At 50.3% G+C, this 24,259-nt stretch overlaps 2 protein-coding genes across 3 annotated transcripts; both read left to right on the forward strand.

Moving 5' to 3' along the window:
• The first annotated feature begins 93 nt into the window (after positions 1 to 93).
• Positions 94 to 7,817, forward strand: ZC3H10 (zinc finger CCCH-type containing 10). The gene is made up of 3 exons (XM_043564408.1): positions 94 to 753; positions 1,528 to 1,591; positions 3,030 to 7,817. Exon 3 carries the CDS (start codon positions 3,085 to 3,087, stop codon positions 4,390 to 4,392), a length of 1,308 nt encoding a protein of 435 aa, XP_043420343.1. The 5' UTR covers positions 94 to 753; positions 1,528 to 1,591; positions 3,030 to 3,084; the 3' UTR covers positions 4,393 to 7,817.
• Positions 7,818 to 9,531: 1,714 nt separating this feature from the next.
• ESYT1 (extended synaptotagmin 1) lies at positions 9,532 to 24,208 on the forward strand. Of its 2 annotated transcripts, XM_043564407.1 has the most exons (31): positions 9,532 to 10,183; positions 11,829 to 11,870; positions 12,049 to 12,183; positions 12,301 to 12,374; positions 12,496 to 12,568; positions 12,728 to 12,817; positions 12,994 to 13,049; positions 13,482 to 13,605; positions 13,694 to 13,870; positions 13,998 to 14,080; positions 14,410 to 14,458; positions 14,589 to 14,675; positions 14,778 to 14,870; positions 15,100 to 15,171; positions 15,401 to 15,487; positions 17,173 to 17,322; positions 17,638 to 17,793; positions 17,918 to 18,094; positions 18,270 to 18,352; positions 18,479 to 18,527; positions 18,637 to 18,726; positions 18,841 to 18,936; positions 19,219 to 19,290; positions 19,381 to 19,467; positions 21,893 to 22,033; positions 22,146 to 22,300; positions 22,407 to 22,505; positions 22,584 to 22,715; positions 22,790 to 22,895; positions 23,128 to 23,177; positions 23,369 to 24,208. In XM_043564407.1, exons 1-31 carry the CDS (start codon positions 9,794 to 9,796, stop codon positions 23,406 to 23,408), a joined length of 3,315 nt encoding a protein of 1,104 aa, XP_043420342.1. In that variant the 5' UTR covers positions 9,532 to 9,793; the 3' UTR covers positions 23,409 to 24,208. The 2 variants fall into 2 exon arrangements, with proteins under 2 accessions (XP_043420342.1, XP_043420341.1); XM_043564406.1 differs by having other exon boundaries at positions 9,691 to 10,183; positions 12,496 to 12,817.
• The last annotated feature ends 51 nt before the right edge of the window (positions 24,209 to 24,259 follow it).

The raw sequence follows: 24,259 nt of genomic DNA on the forward strand, positions 1-24,259 counted from the left end.
TACTTTCTAGAGCTTGATTCAGTGGATCTAGAACATCCATCGCCATCTGATCTCAACGACCACCTTTGAGAGACTCGCCTTGTTCATATCAGAAGTCCCTTTTGGTCCGTTGCTCTGGACCTGTGACTTTCGGGACTAATTGTTTTCATGTGTGGCTGAATGTAACAACGTATACAATAAATCTTCTCTTCTGCTGTCTTAGCTGAAGAAAAAAATGGTTTTGTCTGTTACGTGGTTTTTATTGGCTGGGGATTCTCTGTCAGTGCAGTAGGGCCTCTTGAACACCCACGCTGTCGAGCGTCGAGCGCGCTACATAGGCTACAGCCCGGGGTGTGACTCCTGTTCCTGGCCGACATTTGGTCCCCCAGCCCTTGGAGTCGGTAGATACTGGGTGGCCCTTACTTCCCAGAAAGGGTGTAGTATAAGCGAGGGGATAGGTTTGAAGGTGGTTCGCGGCCAAGTTAGGGGCAAACGGCACTGCTGCCCTTACTCTTACCTAAGTCTAAGTTACTAAGTTCCGCTTTTGAGGCGCTACTGTGCTGTTGCGTCCGGTTGCTATGGTTACACCCAAAGCTTGCTGGGAACTTCCTGCGGCTAGTCACACTAGTACTTCGCACACCATAGAGTAGTTCCGGGTCTGGTGGCTAGAGCGTCATTTCTTCCGCAGGAAGCGGAAGGGCAATAGGGTAGGCGGCTCTTTGTCGAAGCTAGAGGACCGGCAGGCGGCAGCAGCAACTACGGCGGCGGCGGCAGGTGAGGGAGGCGGGAGACTTAGGTGGAGGCCGCGCCCGGAGGGGAGGAGTCGGGGCCGGCCCAGCAGCTGGGCTCGGCTGGGCTACACAAGGCCCCCCAGGACCGAGCTGGTTCTTCCTCATGCCCCAGGGCCGAGCCCTTTTTCTGACTGACCCTGCTTCGCGAGCAAACGCCAGCTCCGTGACGTCACAGCCCTGCCCATCCCCGCAGCTTGATGTCACCTGGAGTCCCCCCTTTCCGCTTCACTTGTGCTCCCTTGGTGTCCTTTTCGCCTGGTCCACGGCTGAGCGCGGGTCGCACTGCACAGAACCTAGCAAGCTGGAAGACTTGCTGCATAAAACTCTTAGGACTTCTTTTCCAAACTCTGGGGTGTTGAGAAGCGTCATAATCACCGCCCCCAAGTCTAATCAGCCCTCCCATTGCCTTGTCAGTCGCTGCTCTTGCACGACTCCGCATTCGGAGTTAACTAACCTCAACCCTAGGCCGGGCTCTGATCCCCACATCTTCCTTCATCTTGAGGCAGAGTACCCCTCCCCCTTTGTTCACTCAGGGCTGGTTTTCCAACCCATCCTGCTAGGCTCCCAGATTAGTTCTATATTCTGACTTTTCTTGCCGACAATTCCCTTTGGTAGGTGAAATTCAGTTTGAACTCAGAGGGAATCTTGGAAGTGCCCAGAGCTCTTGCCATTTAGTCAGACTTCTTTATTGTAACAAACATAGGCCTCTGTTCCTACCCTTCTCCCACCAAGACTCTGTTTGTTTTTTCCTGTTCAGAACCCAGCAGTGATGTGGAGGTGGAGACCCACAGGAGCCCCGGACTTCACCTGAGCTACCTCAGGTATCTAACAATCCTGGAAGAATTGGGTGGGGAGGAGTATCATAGCTGATTATCTGCCTCTGGTGGGAGTTGCAGCATGGTTCAAGCTTAGATAGATGGTATTTATTTTTCACTGGGTCATTTCCCTTTAAGTAAAAGTTTGTATCTTCTTTTTTACTACTCTTCTTTCTTGATTGTTTCTATTTGGGGACTACATGCCTTTGGAGGAAAAGGATCCTTCTCCTTTTACAGATTCTTCTGTAACTCTGGTCTCTTATCTGGTTGGTTCATTTTAGGGACCTCTGAAGGCAAAGTCAAGCCAGTAGGGAAGGTGCTTGGGGGGAAATGAAGACCAAAGAAACCAGGAAAGATTTGCTTATACTCCAGGGGAAGCAATATGAAGTTTTCCTATATGAACAGCAGGGGGAGCCTGGTCACTGCTTAGGAAAGGCTTATGAGGTCAAACACGTGGTGGCAGGGACTCCCAGTCTTCTTGGGGGTGGGGAGAGGGGAGGGCTAGAACCAGGGCAGTGGACTGACATTCCAGAGCTCTCTTGGGAAAGAGGAGACTTAAAAAGCTTTTATAGAGCCTATAAATAAAGAGGATCTTTATGGGGTGAGGAATGGTGTGGTTTGATGTCAGTGGTATCTTCTAATGGGGAATAGGAGGGGGCTGTAGAATGGGAAAAGAAAGGTCACTTGTTCCTGTGAAATTAACTCCTTCCTCCCACCTTGACCTTACTACAAATGGTTTTGTCGTTTGGGGGTGTATAAGTGGAGATCCCAGCTGTAGAACTACCCCCTTCTCCCCGAAATGGAGTGGAGGGAGCTGACCACACTGGTGTTGACAGCAGAGGTGAGCTGGGAGAGAATACTAAAAAATGATAGGTTTAGGAACTGCCATCAAGCTGGTGACACCAGTCTCTTCATTTAGGATTTCCTGGGGTCTAGAGTGCCCTCACCTGAGATCCCACGGAAGAGGGGGTAAGGGAAGTTTTGTCTGCAGTGTCCCGTTATCCACAGCCCTAGTAAGCTCACCAGCCCATCTTGGCCACTTCCCAATCTCCTCCTAATCTACTGAGACACTGAGACAGCAGTTTTAATTTCACTTTCTCAACTTTAATAAGGTCAGCTCAGAAGGGGAAATAACACCCAACACTGTTTTCTCCTTGCCCCCTCCTTGGCCTGTCATCATTAGTGAGATGAAGTGGCTTCACCCCAGCTCCCTCCTCCATTAGTCAGGCTAGTGTGAATCATTCTGACCCAACCAGGTGCACGAGGGCCTGGGAGGGACTTCTGACAAGCCAGCCAGTCCAGCCAGAATTCTCATCCCTTAGATTTTCCATCTCCAAAGCCATGCCTGTCTGGCCTGCCTCTTGCTGGACTGCCTGCTCTGTAGCTGGGAAGAGTGTGGCCTCTCTGGAAGACACCTGTTTGACACAGTTCTTCTCTTTCCTAGCGGTCACCAAGGGTGGCAAGAAAAGGAAGAAAGCCCTGAGTTGGGGGGGACCAGAATGCCTGACCGGGACAGCTATGCCAACGGCACCGGGAACAGCGGTGGAGGCCCTGGAGGAGGTGGCAGCGAGGAGACCAGTGGGGCAGGGGCAGGCAGTGGCGGGGCCAGCTCAGATGCCATCTGTAGAGACTTCTTGAGGAATGTATGCAAGCGAGGCAAGCGTTGCCGCTATCGTCATCCAGACATGAGTGAGGTATCCAACTTGGGAGTGAGCAAAAATGAATTCATCTTCTGCCATGACTTCCAGAACAAGGAGTGTAGCCGCCCAAACTGCCGATTCATCCATGGCTCCAAGGAGGATGAGGATGGTTATAAGAAGACAGGAGAGCTTCCCCCTCGGCTGAGGCAGAAAGTGGCAGCCGGCCTGGGCCTTTCACCAGCTGACTTGCCGAATGGCAAAGAGGAGGTCCCTATCTGCCGTGACTTTCTCAAGGGTGACTGCCAGAGAGGAGCCAAGTGCAAGTTTCGCCACCTGCAGCGGGATTTTGAGTTTGATGCTCGAGGTGGAGGAGGCAGTGGTGGTGGTGGTGCAACAGGCCCAGTCCCCCCAGGACGACGCCACGACCTCTATGATATCTATGACCTCCCTGACAGGGGCTTTGAGGACCATGAACCAGGCCCCAAGCGCCGGCGAGGTGGATGCTGCCCCCCGGATGGCCCCCATTTTGAATCCTATGAATATAGCTTGGCTCCACCTCGAGGGGTGGAGTGCAGACTGCTGGAGGAGGAGAATGCCATGCTCAGGAAGCGGGTGGAGGAGCTTAAGAAGCAGGTCAGCAACCTGCTGGCCACCAATGAGGTACTGCTGGAACAAAATGCCCAGTTCCGCAATCAGGCCAAGGTCATGACCCTGAGCTCTACTGCACCAGCAACTGAGCAGACTCTGGCCCCCACTGTGGGCACTGTTGCCACTTTTAACCATGGCATTGCCCAGACTCACACTACTCTCAGCAGCCAGGCTCTACAGCCTCGCCCTGTATCCCAGCAAGAACTGGTGGCCCCCACTGGAGCTCCAGCTGCTCCCCCAACTAATGCTGCACCTCCTGCTGCTCCACCACCCCCACCCCCACACTTGAACCCAGAGATCACGCCATTGTCAGCTGCTCTGGCTCAAACAATTGCCCAGGGAATGGCACCCCCACCTGTCTCCATGGCTCCTGTGGCTGTATCTGTGGCTCCTGTGGCCCCAGTGGCTGTATCGATGGCCCAACCCTTGGCAGGAATCACAATGAGCCACACCACCACTCCCATGGTGACTTACCCCATCGCTTCCCAGAGCATGCGTATCACAGCCATGCCACACTGATGGGGCTAATGGACACTCCCCTGGTATAGCCTCCCAGGGCTGGGGTCGAGGGGCCCTTACCCACTCGCCTAGCCCTCCCAGGCCCTGTCTGAAGGGCTCACTCAAGAACTAGGACAAGAGACTACAAGGAGTTTGCTTCTGAGAAAGGGTTGGGCTGGTCTGTTTTCTCTCACCTCCCTTTTATGAGGGTCCTCTTGTCCCATCTTCCTTCAAGCCTCACAGAGGGGGCTTTCATAGGAGTGCAGACTGAAGCCAGCAGAGAGGAAGGACTGACTGAGGGGCCGTATGTACCCTGATGGGAAGATGGGGACATCCCTTGTCTTGTCCTCTCTTCTGCATAGCACAGGTTCCAGCACTGGCTTTGGAAGAAAAAAAACAAAAACAAAAAAAACCCTGCCCAGAGGGAAAGCCAGGAGAGATTGGGAAGTGGGTGGCCAGGAGAGAAGGCCTAATAGGAGCCTTCAGACAATTGGGGGCCTAGTTGAGTTGGAGAATACAGGAAACTGTTCCTGGGCCCAAGGGAAGGTGGGGACCATAGTACTCCAGTCCAAAGACTAGGGGAGCATTCATTACCTTGGCTTGGCTTGGAAATCCATAGGGCAGGGCCCACCACTTTCCAAAGAAATAAAAAAAGAATTATTTTTAACAAATGGAGGCAGTGAAAACTTGCTTAGATAAACTGTGTGGAAGATGAGAGCAGTAAATATATCTCATGCCAAAATGGGATAAAGACCCCACCCTCACACAGCTTGGATAAGGTTGGGCAGAGGCCAAGTGAAGGGTAGGGACCCAGAGCAAAATTAAACGGCGCTTTGTGGGGTAAAAGCATTGGAGCCACCTAGTCTAGTTTAAAAATAGTCCCATCTGTTGCTGGTTTCTATCTGCATGATACTATTCCCAGGATACCTTAGTAACCAGGGCTCCTGGGGTCATTTAGGGGGGCAGGTACTAAGGAGGGGTGGATGTGCTGGGAAATGGGAATGGGATATGTATTGACAGATCCCTTATTCAAACAGCAGGGCAGGTGGCAGTTGCTCTCTGAGTGGTTGATGACAGTTAATGCCCCTCTTACCCCATCCCTTCCTCAGTTACCAATGCCTTAAGCCTTCAAGGCTTGGGAGGTGCTGGGAAAAGGAAAGTTCTCCTGGGGACACAAACCTCAGGGTTCATCTCTTCCCTTTGCCTCCATATAGAACCACAGAGGTTTTAAATCCAATTAAGAGTCCATAAGGCCAGGGACCCCAGTAGCCAAACCTCAGTTCCTCCTCAGCTCGTAGTTGATGTAGGGGAAACAACTCAGGTATCTAGTCTGATGAGACAGTGGATTTGGGATACAGAACATGGTTCTGAGTTGTGCTTCCCCCATCATATCTGCTGCTACCTCTTGTTTTGTCTGGTTGATCACTCAGGTTACACCTGGGGTTGGAGATGGTGTGCTCGGTCAAGGCTGGTCATAAAAAAAAGAAAAGGCCTAAAGACTAGAAGTGGTCAAATACTGAAATATTGTGTGTGGACTCTAGAAACCACACATTGATAAGCTTAATGTTGATTTTTCTGGCACAGTTCTGGATTATTAAAAGAGATGGTTTATGAGTAGAGACAAATGTGATGATAGATACCAACATGAGTTCATCCCAGCCAAATCCTGACTATTTTCTTTTTGCCAAGTATCTCTAAAGAGGTAGATTTGGGAAACTGTAATCATTGTAACTTCTTGATTAACATATGCCAGCCAAAGACTGCCAGGAATACACCTGTAGTCAAACAAATTGGGTTTAATGCTCACTGCAGTTATGGAGAGTCTGCCATGGGACCCATGCCTAGCAAAGGGACATTAGAAAGGACTTTTAGGACTTGGGACTCTGGTTAAGTGATTTGGGGGAAGGTTCAAGGAAGTGGGGCTTGGTTCCACTGGGTGCTGTCAGGGAAGCAGGGATACTTCTGTGATTGGGTATCTTAACTAGGAAAAGAGCAGACTAGAGTGAAGCTGAAATTGGTAATAAAGCAGCAGTCACCCATTAGTTGGGAGAAGGGGATGTTTGCTATTTCATGACTTGCACACTGACCTTGTTTTGTGTTTAAACAAAATTGTGAAGTGTGATCTTGGTTTTTTTGCCTCACTTCATCACAGTCACTGAGTGCCATTGTGTGATGTTGGTGTTTCATGAGATTGTGTCCAGTAGGAGAACATCATTTCCTAGCTGTGAGCCCAGGTCAGCCCTTAACAACCCGAAGCCCAGCACTGCCAGGCCTGTCCCCAGATGGCAGGGCTGCTTTGCTCTTCCTCATCTGCTAAGTCATTGCAGATAAGAGAATAATTATGGGTCAGTTAATGGTAGAGTTTGGCGGAGTCAAAACTCAACATCTTTGTGTAGTAAATGTTGATTAGCGCATTTTGTTAGAGAAACTTCTGGTCTCTAGTGATACACTCAAGGGCTATGTTTTATTTAAAAAATTCATATAAAAATATGAAAAGCCCTGTTACCAACATTAACACACGGAAATACCAAGTAAACCTGAAAGTGCTGTAACTTGGATTGACTGAATTAATCGAAGAGGTCAGTTTGGATCAATTTGGATTGACCCTCTCCCTAAAAAATTGCTTGAGCCTGTCTGAGAAAGAACTGCAGAGAACTACGTTAGCAATAATTCACATGAAAACAACACAGGACTTCAATTGGTTACAAAAAAATTAAACTCTTAGTCCTATAGTATGTCAATCCATAAATACTAAGAGCCTGCTATGTTCTAAGCACCTTCTGAGGAGCTCCAAAAGGGTAAGAGAACCATAGTAATACATTGTAAATATAACAGTTCTACCACGTCTTTTTGAGTGAAACCACTCTTAAAGGATTCTGTGTTCTAAGTGTAATTTTCAAAGAGGCCCATTGATAAATCAGTGGGGATAGCAGAAAAAAAAAACCTGACGAGACTGAGGGGAAACCTAATAGATGTCTTCAAATATTTGAAGGGCTCTCCAATGGAGAAAAGGTCCTGTCTTGCTGCATAGGAAATAAATAGGGAGTTCTAGAATAATAGCTAACATTTACTGAGTACTTAATAATATAAGCCAAGGCACTGTGCTAGGCACTTTACATGCAATTTCTCTTTGACACAATGGGTTCTGTTATACAACCCAGTTTGCAGAGGAGAAAGGCTTAATGAGAGTAAGCTGCCCAGGGTTCTGCAACTACTAAGGAATGGAGCCAGGCATTCAGGCAGTCAGACTCCAGACTTGGCATAAAAAAGTTCTAATGATAGACCTACTTTGCAGTAACTTTTGAGGAATAATAGAGGATATTACCTCAAATCCTGTTGCCCCTTCCATCTTGGAGAGGGGGCAAGGACTAGGTTACCACATCTAATCCTCTCCCTCCCTGAGGATGTTAATGAAGTTTACATATTAAATGCAGATTGCAAATCCAGGAAGTTTGGGTATTCTCACTTAGACACTTCCTCGAACAAATGGCCATGCTTTCTCCTGTTACAGATTTACTGCTTATCACCACCAGGTGGCACCTGGACTGCAGAATTGTCTACTGGCAGGGACCCACCCTGTTTACTTGTTCTGGTGCCTGCATTGCAGCTGCAGATCCTATGCCTCCTGGGCCTCAGCTGGGAAGAGACCTTCCTGCGGATTAGCTTTCATCTTCCACAGACTGTCTTTGGTAGAAGGGTCTGATGATCTAGATGGGGTGAGAAAGCAGAGAAGCTTGGAAAGAAACTCCATAGGTCACCCTCTCACCCCCCAGCCTAAGTGACCTGCTCCTCCTACTCTAGTGCTTGGCAAAATTCAGTTTACAGAGAGATTTCCCTCCAAGGAGGCGCATCCATTTTCCTGCTGTATTCTGCGTAGTGAGCAGGTCACTCTTACCTCTTCCAGATTCCATGAGCTCCTTCCTACCTGCTTACCTCTGAGAACACAGAAGATGTAAAAGGCAGAAAGTTGTTCCTTACACAGTTCTGCACACTGAATGAAGCACTCTAGATACTGTTTAGCCTCAGGGAAGTAGAGAAAGGGAAGTCAGAAAATTTAAGGGGGTAAGGTTGAGCAGGAATAGGTTTTAAACAGAGTTGATGAAACAGTCTGATAGAATCTATGCCCTGCAGAGCCAGATAATTATCTGCTGCAGATCTAGTCTCTCCCCACCAATCAACCCTACTTTTCCTGTTGCTTCAAACAATAACACAACAAGCTCCACACATACTGCATTAAAAGATAATCATTTTATGACCAATTCTTCCCTCCTGAGCTTCCAATTAGTCTAGTTTCCAAGTCCAGTTAACTAGTAACAGTAGTCATCATCAATGTACCCTGCGCTTTTCCCTTCCTACACGTACACTATACAACATGGAATTGCATTAGTTCTACATGTGACTGTATTCCGAACTTTCCTTCCAACTCAGGCAAATAAGAAACAGAATTGTCTCATTACTCTTCATTTCAGTTCCTCAGGATCAGGGAAATCATGGGAAATGTAATCAATTCCACTGCAGCCGAGGCATCTCCCCTCCCCACTCCCGCCCCCACCGTTTGGGAGCCAGTTTAATTTGCCCTCTATGATAAAGATAACTAACTAAATCTTGGAGATTACTAATAAGAAATAAAGCCTCACTTCCTATTCACACCGTTTTCTCTCTGTCTCTCTCTCTCTTCCCTGAAGGCTGGAGAATCCTAACTCTAATTCTCGTATTCTCCAGTTTTTCTGTAGCGTCTGTCGTTACACTGCACAAAGTACAGGGCTGAAGACCGCATAGACAGAACCTTTCATTCCACATGGGGTGTTTTGTAAGGACAGCCACGGAAACCCCGAAGAATAAGAAACGTGCTTAGAATATAAAAACTAGGGAAAGCTGACAAACGAACATGTAGGAATTCCAGACAAATCCTGCCAACCCGTCCGAATGGAGTGGAAGTAAATCCTCATCCTCCACAACCCCTCAACCCCAAGTCCCTCTAAAACGGAGTAATTGGCGGTGCGGCTCCGCATGATGTCATACCACAGGCACTCCCATTCCACGTGGGGGAGCGCCGGGGCCTCATCTCTTTAAATGGTACACCACGCCTCCTCCTTCTGACCAATCAAGTGCCGCTCTTTTAGCCTCTTTCCTCCTTTTCCCGCCATCCCAGACTGCCCATCTTGACACTCGGTCTAATCAGGGAGGTCCTGCCTCTCCCGAACCCTAGCGCCTCCCGGCGGAAGAGGGGCAGGGTTTCTGTCTTTTGACTCCGCCTTGGTCTATGCAGCGCCGGCCAACCCGAGCCCTCAGAAAGAAGGGGCGTGGCTTAAATTCCCCTCCCCCAGCCTAGGGGTTACGGTTTGTTGGGGGCAGCTGGTCGCTAGGCTAAGCAACCTTCTCCTGGTCTCTGGGTCGGGCGGGTCCTCCCAGAGGTGGCAACATGGAGCGCTCTCCTGGAGACGGCTCCAGCCCCAGCCCCGCGGATCAGTCCTCTGCTCCCTCCGACCCCCCTGACCAGCCCCCCGCTGCTCACACAAAGCGGGACCTGAGTTCTGGGAACCAACCTGCCGGCCCAGGCGCGGCGGGTGAGGCCCTAGCGCTGCTGACTTCATTCGGGCGGCGGCTGCTTGTGCTCGTGCCGGTGTACCTGGCTGGGGCAGTGGGACTCAGCGTGGGTTTCGTGCTCTTCGGCCTCGCCCTCTACCTGGGCTGGCGCCGGGTCCGCGACGAGAAAGAACGGAGCCTTCGGGCAGCGCGGCAGCTGCTGGACGATGAGGAGCGGCTCACGGCGAAAACACTTTATATGAGCCATCGAGAGCTACCTGCCTGGGTGAGCGAGCACCCTCAGTGCTGCATAGCCCCCCTCATAGCCCCTCGGCTCTAGGGCTCTCCCTCCCTGTCCCTAAAGTCAGCTCCCCACCCTGGGACCATGGGAGGGAGACTCCCCTCTCGCCGCTAGCCGGCTGCCTGCTAGGACACGCCACTCTTGGGACCCGGTAGCCACTCTTCCCCCTTTCCCCCTCCTTTCCGCGTGCCCAGATCCTGATCCTTCCACAGAATCAGGACTTCTTCCTCTGCGCTTGGGCAGGAGCAGTTATAACATCTGGGGAGCCTGTCGCAGCCGTGGCTCTCCCTCCTAGCCAAGACGCTTGAGCGTTCCTCGCTTCTGGTGCCACTCGCGCCTTGCTGCTCCCGGACATCCCCGCTGCGGCTCAGAGGGTTCCCTCGTCACTCCAATCTTCCTTGAGACTTTTTTCTTTTTCTTTTTTTTTTTTTCTTTTTTTGCCTATTTAAGGCCATAATGTTCTCCCTTTTCCCGCTCTTATCTCCGGGTACCCGCCGGGACTCGACCCCGGGAGCACTGCTCGGGGGAGCCACGGCACCCGGACAGACCCCCGACCCTCGCCTTGCAGCCCCAGGCAGCTGGGCCGCAGCGCAGCGAAGGCGGCTGCGGGACTCAGGGCGGGGGTGCGGGGGAGGGGGGAGGGTAGTCCGACTGACTGCTGCAGTGCCCGCTGCCCACACTTCACCGCCCCTGGCCGGCCCCACCCTTTTCCGGACTGCGTGCTGCGCTTGCTCGGTTGGGACCCGGGCCCTATTTCTGCGCCCCCTCACCCCCCTGCCTGCTCTCAGCCCTCGCCGGGGCAGAGCCCGTTACGCGACCCCTCCCTGCCCCCGCCTTCCTGCCCCTCCCAGCGGAGGTGCGTTTCTACCGGGGAGAATGGCAGAAGAGCGGAATCAAAGTTGACACTAGACAGATACAGCCATGCTGCGCAGGCCCAGGGCTGGAGAGGGGAAAGGGGGAGAAATGGTCCCAGGGGACTTGTAGCCCAGGCAGCAACTGGCTATTCCTCCTACTCCTCATCATGGAAAAGCAGTCTTCTTCCTGAGGCGACTGTCCCTCCTCCTCCGCCAATACAAACCACAGGTGTCCTTCTTTCCCATAAAAGGCACACTAACGAAATAAAGAAGATGAAGAAAAAAACAAAAACAGCCAGCACTTCTGGCCCCTCAAAGAGCCGCTTCCCTCTTCACCTTCTTGGTGTAGAAGAAGCCCCAGTCCAGGGTGAAGTGGGAAGGCTGCAAAACGGAACCAAGACTTCTCTAATCCCAGGGTTTCCTCCTTAAACTCTGATTTGTCAGGACCTCCCCCTCCAGAAAGAATGTTGCCCTTCTCCTCCCTCCCTCTCTGCTCCAGCAGCTGTCTTCATTTCACATCCCCAGCTATCCACAGAGCAACTTTGTGTGGCCCACATCCCATCAGTGCCCCTTGTCAGAGAGACCTCAGAGCCCGGAAACCCCGTGGAGGGGTGAATCCTCTGAACATCCTAGCACCTCCCGGCCAACCCCTGGGTGTGAGGAGGCCCTGTCACACTTTGGTTTCCTTTCCTCTGTGGGCACACCACCCAGCATCTTAGTAGGAAACCACAGGTGGAGGCTGTGCTCATCCCTACCTCTCCCTTCCCCACCTCTAGGTCAGCTTCCCAGATGTGGAAAAGGCTGAGTGGCTAAACAAGGTGAGCATGATGGTCTTGATTTTTATTTTTCATGAGGAAGGAATGGGGTTCGTTTCTCTTGCCAGACCCTGCCACTCGTCAGGTCTGGCCCCAGTGCTCTCTGCGAGGAGGATTCCGAAGGAACTTGCCTTTAGAAGGAAGATTGGGCTCTCCTGTGACGGGTTCCCTCTCCTTCCAGATTGTGGCCCAGGTCTGGCCTTTCCTGGGCCAGTACATGGAGAAGCTTCTGACTGAAACTGTGGCCCCAGCTGTTCGAGGCTCTAACCCCCATCTGCAAACATTTACATTTACACGAGTGGAACTGGGTGAAAAGGTATGTGTGTAGGAAGGAAAATAACTGGATGGAGGAGATGAGCCAGGGAAGGTGGGTGGCCCAGAAGATACTCCTCCGTTTCCCTCTTCTCTCTCTCAAGAATTCATCTCTCTGCAGCCATTGCGCATCCTAGGAGTCAAGGTTCACCCTGGCCAGAGCAAAGAACAGATCCTCTTGGATTTGAACATCAGGTAACACCACTCACTCTTCTTGCTTCCCCTTCAGCAGGCTCCTGATCACTCTGCTTCACTCCCCTCCCCCCATTTCAGCCTAGTACTAACCCTCTTCGTTCTCTTCCTTATCAACCCCTAGCTATGTAGGTGATGTGCAGATTGATGTGGAAGTGAAGAAATATTTCTGCAAAGCAGGCGTCAAAGGCATGCAGGTGGGGCATGTGTCAGGGGCACCCATAATAGGGAGACTTTGCCCTAAATTTCATCGGATGTGGGGAAGTGGAAAGTTGGAAAAACCAAAGCTGGGGAAGTTTGGGAGGGAAAGAAGTCCTTTTGTAGAGAAATGCTTTGATCTTCTTTTTTTGCCCCAGCTACATGGTGTCTTGCGGGTGATTCTTGAGCCGCTCATCGGGAACCTTCCTATTGTGGGGGCTGTGTCGATGTTCTTTATCCGACGCCCGGTAAGGGAAAACACTGAGCTGAGTGGGGAAGCAGGGAAAACAGAGAGGATTGGGAGGGAGAGAGTGGCCAGCTCTGGGGCATCCGGGAGGGAAGGCTGAGGGGTCTGGAAACTGTTGGATGGGTGTGGCCATACCAGCTTGTGCTCTGTGCTGATCTCCCTGCTCTTTCCTTCCAGACCCTAGATATCAACTGGACAGGGATGACGAACCTGCTGGATATCCCAGGACTCAGGTATCAAGGATTTATTGAGCACCTAAGTGTTCCAGCCCTGGGCTGGGGGTTTTCGGGATACCAAGCAGTAAAAGATACAGCTGATATCGTCCAGGAGCCTTGATCATCCTAGCTGGAGAGAGAAAACAGATACCCCTGAAAAGTTCCATGCTGTTATTTTTCTCCTGTGGGGGAGCATGCTTGTGGATAGAGAAGGAAGAGGGCTGCAGAGAGCTCAGCAAGAGGAAAAAGAAAAAGAAGAGCTGGGACAGCAGTGAAGAGACAGAGCAGTAGGTGGGGAATTAGGGTGGAAGAGTAGCAAAAACGGATTTTGAAGAAAGGATGTCCCTCTAGCGTTAGGTCACTCTCAGTTGTGGAAAAGAAAGCTGGGGTTGGGGGGTGGATATTGGAATTTGGGGCCACGTTCAGCTCCTTTTCTACCCCCCCATCCAGCTCCCTCTCTGACACCATGATCATGGATTCCATTGCTGCCTTCCTTGTGTTGCCCAACCGATTATTGGTGCCCCTCGTGCCTGACCTTCAGGATGTGGCGCAGTTGCGTTCCCCTCTTCCCAGGGTATGGCCTCTCCAACATCAGATAGATCCTTCTTTCAGGAACCTCATGCTGGGTCCTTAGTTTCTTACCATCTGATTCCTATGCCCAGGGCATTATTCGGATTCACCTGCTGGCTGCCCGAGGTCTGGGCTCCAAGGACAAATACGTGAAGGGCCTGATCGAGGGCAAGTCAGACCCCTATGCACTTGTGCGAGTGGGCACCCAGACATTCTGCAGTCGGGTCATCAATGAGGACCTCAACCCCCAGTGGGGAGAGACTTACGAGGTGGGACAGCTGAGGAGTGGGAATTGTGTCAAATGGGGGAGGCCCTGGGAGGCTGTGAGAGAAGATCCTGATTGGATGATCCTCACAGTGTAGCCCATGAGACCCTTAACGCTGTAATGTTCTTCAGGTGATGGTCCATGAGGTCCCAGGGCAGGAGATTGAGGTGGAGGTGTTTGATAAGGATCCAGACAAAGATGACTTTCTGGGCAGGTGAGACTCTGCCTGTGTTAGGATTCTAAAGCCCCAGTGCTACCACGGTTGCAGAAGCAATTATAATCTTTTTCCAGGCCTGGGAATTGTGTATCATTTTCCTTCTTAACACCCTCTTCCTGCCTTTCTCTCTCTCTCTCTCTCTCTCTCTCTCTCTCTCTCTCACACACACACACACACACACACACACACATCTGCTGAGTACAAGAAGGGAGTCTGAGATTTGCCATTTATTTCTGGGTGGGTGAGTGGAGGGCCAGTGACATGCTATTAATTACAACACATTCTCCTTTTTCCCCCTCTCACTGTCCCCTCCCCACCCCCTCTAGGATGAAGCTGGATGTAGGGAAGGTATTGCAGGCTGGAGTGCTGGATAATGTAAGTTGAGACAAGAGGAAGAGGGAGGGTGGTCTCACCTATTGGGTTGACAATAGTTGCTACACTGGTAGAGAAGAGGTTGGGTAAATATCTGATCTCTGTTATACCTCACTTTCTTCTATCCCTCCAGTGGTTTCCTCTACAAGGTGGGCAAGGCCAAGTTCACTTAAGGCTAGAATGGCTGTCACTTTTGCCATCTGCAGAAAAACTGGAGCAGGTAACCAACCTGGCAAACAGGAAGCTGGCAGGGGAGAAACAGATGACTGGAAATATGGGGAACTGGAGGGCAAGGGTCTGACTACCGACCCCTTCCCTCTAGGTTCTGCAGTGGAATCGAGGAGTCTCCTCCCGACCAGAGCCACCATCAGCTGCCATCTTAGTTGTCTATCTGGACCGGGCCCAGGATCTTCCTGTGAGTGTGGCTTCTGAGGGCAGCTGAACAGGAAACCCTGGATGCAGCATTCCCATACCCTGTCTTGCCCCTGCCAACTGGGCTTCAGAAGCAGCAGCATGTAACACAAGGGTTCCAAGGAGGGGATCAGAGCCACCTCAGGGAAAAGATTCTGATGAGAGCCCAACTTCACTCACGGAGACAAAACCAAAAACACCAAGATGGTGACTTTCTAATTCTTCCCCCACAGCTAAAGAAGGGGAACAAGGAACCCAATCCCATGGTACAACTTTCAATTCAGGATATGACCCAGGAGAGCAAGGTGAGGGCCAGGATATCATTGTGGGAGATGGTGTGTGTGTGTGTGTGTGTGTGTGTGTGCGTGCGCGCGCGCGCGTGTGCGCCCACGCACACGTGCCTGGTGGGGTAGGGGAGGATTGTTCTTGAGATGAAGTCTCCCCTTTAGGCTGCCTGTAAAGGCAAAGGTTTTCTGGAGAAACAGGAATGGGTACTGCAGCACGTAACCTTAATCCCATCCTGTGCGTCTCCAGGCTGTCTACAGCAACAACTGCCCAGTGTGGGAAGAGGCCTTCCGGTTTTTCCTGCAAGACCCTCGAAGCCAGGAGCTTGATGTGCAGGTGAGACGATCACCCCACTGAGCTCCTTCTGAATACCCTATTCTGCCTTCCCAGGTCTGTATCCCCTTCTTCCATCTGCCTTTTGATCACTATTTCAGTCCATCTACATAGACTGTCCACCTCCTTGAAGCACTCCATTCTTCCCCAACTATCTCTCTAGAATCATTCTTTGTAACTGAGAATTGTATACTTAAAATGAGTGATTTTATGGCAAGTTATGCCTCAGTGAAATTATTTTTAAAAAAAAGAACATATTGAGGGGCGCCTGGGTGGCGCAGTCGGTTAAGCGTCCGACTTCAGCCAGGTCACGATCTCGCGGTCCGTGAGTTCGAGCCCCGCGTCGGGCTCTGGGCTGATGGCTCAGAGCCTGGAGCCTGTTTCCGATTCTGTGTCTCCCTCTCTCTCTGCCCCTCCCCCGTTCATGCTCTGTCTCTCTCTGTCCCAAAAATAAATAAAAACGTTGGAAAAAAAAATTTAAAAAAAAAAAAAAAAAAAAAAGAACATATTGAGTAGCCTTTTATTATATTTTTCCTTATTTAGTTTCATTGTAACAAAACAACTGGTACACTTCTAACATTTAAAACTAAGCATCATCTTTCCTTTTCAGTGAAAAAAGAAAATGTGAAAATAAACAGAAGCAAAATTACAATAGAGAATGTCAATTCCACATAAGATTCTACAGGTTCTAGGGCACCTGGTTGGCTCAGTCAGTTAAGCATCCAGCTCTTGATCTAAACTCAGGTCTTGATCTCAGGCTTGTGAGTTCTGACTGGGTGTGAAGCCTACTTTAAAAAAAAAAAAAAAATCTTACAGGTTCTGTTGATTCTCCCATCAAGTGGCAGTGCTCAAGTCATGATTAGAATTTTATTTTATTTTTTTAATGTTTATTTTGCAAGAGAGTGTGTACTCTTACATGAGCTGGAAAGGGACAGAGAGAGAGAATCCAAAGCAGGCTCCACACTGTCAGCACAGATCCCGACTTGGGTCTCCGTCGCACAGACTGTGATATCATGACCTTAGCTGAAATCAAGAGTTGGTTGCTTAGCTGACTGAGTCACCCAGGTGCCCCAGGAGAGAATTTTATTTTAAAAGTGTCATCTTAAACTGCAAGAATGTCTGTTAAACATCACAATTAAACATGCCAGAGAAGCCATGTAGACATCTAGAAGCTTAAAGGTCACAGAAAAAAAACATGAAACAGTATCTGCCTTCATGAAGTTTACTGGCTAGTTTCACAGACAAGACACACATGTATAAAGCCATCCAGAAATTATTAAATATTAACTAATGGGAATAAAGTACCCATAATGTAGTGCTAAGGATAGCCAAAGAAAGGTACGGAGGCTTGAGCAACTAGAGAGATTTTGTGAAGAATTTTAAGTGGGCCCTGAGTGATTAATAGGATTTAAATAGGCAGGGGGAGGGAAAATAATAGAGTAAACTAAAAAAAAGTAACAAAAATTTTTTAAAAATAGGGGGAGGAGAATGAGAACTTTTTAGATAATGGGAACAGGATGAGCAAAGGCAGAAGGAACGATGGAGTAGGTGGACTGTTAAGAAAAGTTGGCTAGAGTGGGACAAAAGGTGATTGGCACAGAGCAAATGAAGCTGGTGGCAGGTTACAATTTCCCCAATAGGTCTTTTTCCTAATCTCTTCACTACATCCCCTCTTCCTGTGCCTCTAGGTGAAGGATGACTCCAGGGCCTTGACTTTAGGGGCACTGACCCTGCCTCTGGGTCGCCTGCTGACTGCCCCTGAACTCACCTTGGACCAGTGGTTCCAGCTCAGCAGCTCTGGCCCAAACTCCAGGCTCTACATGAAATTGGTTATGAGGGTATGGAGACAGAGGAAGCACTGAGGGTGGTGAAGGGCCTTGTAGATTCCTTGATATTAAGAGTAAGGAAAGGGAATCCTCTAATATGTGTGGAAGCACCTATCAGGCACACAAAAGTGTTTGTTGACCTAACTGGGGAAGAAATAGTGTGTGAATAGGAAGAGTGTGGAGGGAACCTTCTAGAGATGAGCCCAGCCAAAGCAGAAACCTGTTTTCTTGGTCAGAGCCTCTGCTCTGCCCCCCCACCCCCACATACCTTGCTTGCAGGTGGTCAGGTGCACTTCTTTGATTTGACAACTACACTACCCTTCCCAGATCTTATACTTGGATTCATCAGAAGTGCACTTTCCCACCGTGCCTGGAACACCTGGTGCTTGGGACCCGGACAGTGAGAGCTCCCAGGCAGGCAGCAGTGTGGATGCCCCACCTCGACCTTGTCATACTACTCCTGATAGTCACTTCGGGACTGAGGTGAGTCTATATCTAGAAAGGACTAAGGTCAGTTGCCTAAGTGTGCAAAGCCTGTTTTTCAGGGCTGGTTTTGTCAGGTTTATCTCTCACAGCCATCTGGTGCCTCTGTCTGTCCCTTTTGCAGAATGTGCTTCGGATCCATGTATTAGAGGCCCAGGACCTGATTGCCAAAGACCGTTTCTTGGGGGGATTGGTAAAGGGCAAGTCAGACCCCTATGTGAAACTAAAGCTGGCAGGACGAAGCTTCCGGAGCCGTGTTGTTCGGGAAGATCTCAATCCCCGCTGGAATGAGGTTTTTGAGGTCAGAATTGGGCAGCTGGGACTCCTCTGAGTCCCTTCCCCTTCTTCCCTCTAGCTCTGAGAGAGCCCCAGGGTCAGAAAGCTCTCCGGGGTTCAGGTGATTGAGGGGGGGGAGGTTCCTAGTCATTTGGGAGAAAAAAAGAAAGAATCCCCTTTGCACTATTCTCTCCCACTAGGTGATTGTCACATCAATTCCAGGCCAAGAGCTAGACATTGAAGTTTTTGACAAGGACCTGGACAAGGATGACTTTCTGGGCAGGTGAGAGGATGGGAGTCTGGCGGCGAAGACAGGCTGGGCCTCTGTAGGCCACGGAAGTCTGGCTCTGGGGAGACAGAGTCATGGCTCTGACCATTGGCCTCTTGTTTAAATCTTTCTTCTCTACAGGAGTAAAGTGAGTCTCACTGCAGTCCTAAACACTGGCTTCCTTGATGAGGTGAGCAAGAAATTAGAATCAATAATCCTTCCTGATCTTGACCCATGTCTCACTCTTCTAGTCCCTCTGTCCCCACATCCTCAAGCCTTAACCCTGCCTACTTCCTCAGTGGCTGACTCTGGAGGACGTGCCATCTGGCCGCCTGCACTTGCGTCTGGAGCGTCTGACCCCCCGGCCCACTGCTGCGGAGTTAGAGGAGGTAGGGAATGGACTCCAGATGGGTCAAGGCGAACTCTTGTGTCAGCTTCCGAGGTGTATGCCAGGCCCCAGTATGTCAGTCACCACTCCCCAAGCCGAGTGTGTCTTCCCACAGGTGCTGCAGGTGAACAGTTTGATCCAGACGCAGAAGAGTGCAGAACTGGCAGCGGCCCTGCTGTCCGTTTATCTGGAGCGGGCGGAGGACCTGCCGGTGAGATCTGCTCCCCACGCCCCATAGCTCCCTGGCCCTTGCTCCGCCTCCCTCAGGTTTGGATGCCCCTGGTGTACTTGGAATAGTAAATTCCAAATTCCTCTTTCCCAGGGTGGCGCTGGGGTGGGAAGAATGGTCTGTTTGAGGCCAGGAGGGTGGTGGCTGTCAAGTAATAATGGGGACCTCGTCACTGGCTGTGGATGGAATTTGTGAGGGGAGCAGGGGATCTGCCTAACGAGTCTAAATTTAAGACCGTATTTAACACAATATTCTGTCTCTTAGCTCCGAAAAGGTACCAAGCCTCCCAGTCCTTACGCTACTCTCACTGTGGGAGATACTTCTCACAAGACAAAGGTATTAGAAAATGCCACAGGGCTGTCTGGGAGGGATGAGATGCAGAGGAGAGAGTTCCAACCACTGACCGTAACCCTTCATCTCCACCAGACTATTTCCCAAACTTCAGCCCCTGTCTGGGATGAGAGTGCCTCCTTTCTCATCAGGAAACCAAACACTGAGAGCCTGGAGTTGCAGGTACTATAAATTCATTCTGTGAACATTCTGCCATCACGGGCTGGGCACTGAACCAGGCGCAGGGCGTTCAGAGATAAAAGATCTAGTTCTTATCTTTATGGAGCTCACGCTCTCTTTTGGGAGAAAAATAACCACGGAAAACCTCCAGACTGACAACTGCTGACGAAAAGGCACTGTGGGGAAAAAAGGAGGGCTTTCATATCAGACTAGGGGAAAAGGTAAAGGCAATAAGAGAGGCATCCTTAGATGACCTCTGAGTTTAAGGGTAAACAAACTCTGACCAAGAAGAGAAGGAAAAGTCTTCAGGCTGAGAAGAGAAGGAGCAGAAAGAAGGCAAATTATAGATCAGAGAGGCAGACAGAAGCAAGATCACAGGGGCTCTTGAATATTATGCTAAGAATCTGGATTTATCTAAAGGCACAGGGAAACAGTTGAGGGAGTGAGGGGAGGGGAGGGGTGGGACAGCCTGGATGGCTGAGCATCTAACTTCGGCTCAGGTCATTATCTCACAATGGTTTGTGAGTTCCAGCCCCACATCGGGCTTGCTGCTGACAGCTCAGAGCCCACTTCAGATCCTCTGTCCCCCTCGCTCTCTGCCCCTGCCCCACTCGTGCACTCTATCAAAATTAAACATATAAATAAATAAATGAGTGAGTGAGTGAGTGAGGGGTGACACACCCAGATTTGCACTCTACAGAGATCATGCTGATAGCAGGATAAAGAATGGACTAAAGGAAGATGATGCTGGAGGCAGGGAAATCAGTTAACAGTCTATTAGAGTAATAAACAAGAAATGACCAAGCTTGGATGGTATTTGGTGGTGGTTAATTTGACATGGGGGGAGATGGAACAAGGAACAGTCGAGATGCTAACTCCTGGGTTCTTAGCATGGGGTAGCTGGACAGAGAAGGGTGCCATTGCCAACACAGGGAATGCCCAAAGCAGGAGTTTAAGAGTTTTTTGAAAATGTTTATTTATTTTTGAGAGAGAGTGGGGGGCAGGGGACAGAGAGAGAGGGAGAGAAGAGAATACCAAGCAGGCTCATGCTGTCAGTGCAGAGCCCAACAGGGGGCTCGATCCCACAAACCCTGAGATCATGACCTGAGCCTAAATCAAGAGTCTGACGCTTGACTAAGTCACCCGGGCACCACCAAAGCAGAAGTTTTTGAATTTGAGATCTCTGAGACCATGCAAGGGGAAAGAGCCATCCAGAAGGTACATCTATGGCCCACTATGGTGTTCCTCCCTCTCCCTCTTGTTTGAACATCATGAATAAGCACCGTGTAGCAACTGTAGCCGTGGGTATGAGGAGCATTCTTAGGGATGTAGGGTGAAAAGAAGACCAAGGATGGACACATTGAGCATGGCAGCAGTGAAAGGGCAGGCAGAGGAAGAAGCGCCCTTCAAAGGGCCTGCAGCGTGGCCAGGGCAGTGGGGTGCTCACCAGGAAAGAAAGGGTTAAGGAAACCAAAAGAAGAATGTATGAAAAGATACGAAGTAGCCAAATGTTACTAAAAAACAAAATTAGGGGCACCTGGGTGGCTCAGTCTTGGTTTCAGCTCAGGTCATGATATCATGTTTTATGGGTTCGAGCCCCACATCAGCTCTATACTGACAGCACAGAGCCTGCGTGGGATTCTCTCTCTTCCTCTGCACCCCCCGCCCCACCAACTCATGTGCTTGTGTGCATTCCCGCACTCTCTCTCTCAAAATAAATTAAATATAATAAAAAATTAGATGACCAAAAACTATTGATTGACTTTGAAAATGAGGTCACTGATTATTGGAGCAACTTCAATGGCATGAAGAGTGAAGGGTGAGCAAAAGTAAAGAGGTATGGGAGTGGGGAGTGGGAGGTAATATAGGGGTGCCCTTCCCCTTCTGAAGTGTGAAGAGTCAGATACTTTCTAAAGTTGATAAAACAATAAGTAGAGAATTATATGAACAGAAACCAATAGAACTTAATGGAACTATCAACAACACAAGCAAAGATAGAGAAGAGATGCAAATGAGCTCAATTCTTGACCTTGCATTGCAGGTCAGTAGACACCAAAGCTAACAAATCACAATAAAGTGATATATAGGCATATTAGCTAGAATTATGCTAGAACCAAGAAAACAGAAAGGGTTTACAGGTAGTTACTTAGGAATAAGGAAATGGGGTTGGAAGGGCAGGAAACATTTAATTCCATTTTTACTGTTCTTTTTCTCCACCTATGCAGCTATTATAGCCCTTGGGCATAATTTGTGAATGCCTGGGAAGTACAGATAGCATGGTCCACTCTGGTTAGGAAAGGAAGGGAAGCGGGACCAGGAACATGGCTTCTCTGTCACAAAGGGGAGTCTCTCTCCAAAACCACCTAAGTGTCCAAGCATTTGGAACTAGAACACTAGGGTTTAAATCATTGACCTCTTGACTCCACAGGTTCGGGGCGAGGGGACTGGTGCACTGGGCTCACTTTCCCTGCCCCTCTCGGAGCTACTTGTGACTGACCAGCTCTGCTTGGACCGTTGGTTTACACTTAACAACGGACAAGGGCAGGTGCTGCTGAGAGCACAGCTGGGGGTGAGTGCCAGGAGATGACGGGCCAAGGGAGGATGGAAACCAAGGGCCACGCCCTCATAGCAAGGGAGTTGAGCGCGAGTCTGCCCTGCTCACGGCCTTCTTGCCTACCTAGATCCTGGTGTCCCAGCACTCAGGAGTGGAAGCGCACAGCCACAGCTACAGCCACAGCTCCTCATCTCTGAGTGAAGAACCAGAGCTCTGGGGGGGGCTGCCTCATATCACTTCCTCAGCCCCAGAGCTCCGGCAGCGCTTAACACATGGTGACAGGTAAGGGCTTTGGACAGAAAGATGGGGTGCAGTCAGGAATACAAAGGGTAAGCCACAGGCTCCCGAAGTACTACCTTCTTCCAGCACTATCTCCATCTCTCCATAGTCCCGTTGAGGCTCCAGCAGGGCCCCTGGGCCAGGTGAAACTGACGGTCTGGTATTACAGTGAAGAACGGAAGCTGGTCAGCATCGTGCACAGTTGCCGGTGAGACCCTATGCTCCAGGTTCCCACCCTCCCTCCCCCCACCTTGGACTGCCTTCTACCTTCATCTCCCTGTTGCAGGGCCCTTCGACAAAATGGACGGGATCCCCCGGACCCCTACGTGTCACTGTTGCTACTGCCAGACAAGAACCGGGGCACCAAGAGGAAGACCTCACAGAAGAAGAGGACCCTAAATCCCGAATTCAGTGAGCGGTCAGTCAGGCATTCAGGGGGAGATGGCAGGCTTGGGAAGGAACCCCTGCCCCTAAGACCCAGTCCCTCCCCAGGTTTGAGTGGGAACTGCCCCTGGATGAGGCCTTGCGGCGAAAGCTGGATGTCTCTGTGAAGTCTAATTCCTCCTTCATGTCAAGAGAGCGAGAGCTGCTGGGGAAGGTAAGAGGGTGAGGACAAGCAAGGCAAAGGTAAGACTTAGAAGCTGCTGGTAATGAGGCTATAGCCCCTCAGGGACTTAGGAAGGAAGCACTGAAGGTGACAGTACTATACAGGTGGTCTGCATAGTACCAGACCGCCACACTGCACTGGTTTGGACCAGGAATATGTGATGATGGGATGTGGTCTTTGGAGATGTCAAAATAACACCTTGCTCCTACCATCATCCACACAGGTGCAGCTGGACCTTGCAGAGATAGACCTTTCCCAGGGAGCAGCCCAATGGTGAGTATCGGATAGGTGGGGAATGGGCCTGGATATTTAAGAGAAATCCCAATCATAGGAAGGGAGAAAAGAATGCATTCTGAGGTGGGAACTGTTGATTCGCTGAAGTATAGGAGCGCTTGGGTCATGTTTCATTTATAAGAGGACACAGGTCACCTTTCTACCTGAGCTTCCTCTGCGTGTTCCCACAGGTATGACCTCATGGATGACAAGGACAAGGGCAGTTCCTAGGAGCCAAGGATTACCAGCCTGACTACTGTCTCCTTGCCTTGCCTCTTGCTGCATCACCTCAATGTGATGAGCCTACAGCTAGGGCCCAAGGGCAGAGCCTGTGCCCCTCACCCTCTCACCTCCCAGGCCCATGCCAGGGCCTTTGCCTGACCAAAGAGGAGGACCACAGGTTACCCTTTACTGCATGGCCTCAGGCAGAGACCTGAGCTGGCTATTTCCTGCTCTGCCTGCACATTCTTCTCCTTCCCTCCCAACTCCTCAGGGCCTTCTGTACCTGTGCCTGGCCACTGGCAGCACCTGCAGTGGCATCAGCTTATGCCAAATATAGCTTTTGGAAAGACCTTTTTTTCTTTAATTGGATGCTCACCTTCTTCCCCACCATGAACAGTCAGGGAGGGTAAACACATAGGTAGGAAGGTGGACAGGCTAAACACTCAAGAGTCTCTTGGACTATTGCATGTAGTAAATGTACAGCAACCCAGGCCCACAGGGCCGGTTCTGTCCCCACTTTTCCTCAAGTCTGTCCTGCAAATTACACCTGCTGTGATGACTAGGGCAGTCTCTTCACTCACTTTGGGAATGAGAACACTTAGATCCTATCCAAGCCTTCAAGTAGTGGATATCAATCTTGGAACCTCTAGCTGGTGCTGTGCAGAGGAACTCGGAGGACTCGGGCCAGCAGGGCCAATGTTTTGCCCAGGTGCCTAGGCTGTTAACTCACTGACGAGAACTGAATCTCTTGGTTTTGCACCAACTCTGCCAATCCACTGTATCTTACATTAAACATTATACTCAAACCAGCTGTGGCTCTTTTCCTTAAGGACAGGGAATCCAGCTTCTGTCACTATTTG

This window comes from Prionailurus bengalensis, chromosome B4, assembly GCF_016509475.1.
Source record: "Prionailurus bengalensis isolate Pbe53 chromosome B4, Fcat_Pben_1.1_paternal_pri, whole genome shotgun sequence".
Classification (NCBI taxonomy): domain Eukaryota; kingdom Metazoa; phylum Chordata; class Mammalia; order Carnivora; family Felidae; genus Prionailurus; species Prionailurus bengalensis.

Excerpts from the sequence above, each read along its gene's own strand:
- ESYT1 (XM_043564406.1), top strand. The coding sequence starts at position 9,794 with ATGGAGCGCTCTCCTGGAGACGGCTCCAGCCCCAGCCCCGCGGATCAG. Across the intron at positions 13,606-13,693 it reads TGCGTTCCCCTCTTCCCAGG|GGCATTATTCGGATTCACCT; the intron begins GTATGGCCTCTC and ends TCCTATGCCCAG. Across the intron at positions 15,172-15,400 it reads ATATGACCCAGGAGAGCAAG|GCTGTCTACAGCAACAACTG; the intron begins GTGAGGGCCAGG and ends GTGCGTCTCCAG.
- ZC3H10 (XM_043564408.1), top strand. The coding sequence starts at position 3,085 with ATGCCTGACCGGGACAGCTATGCCAACGGCACCGGGAACAGCGGTGGA.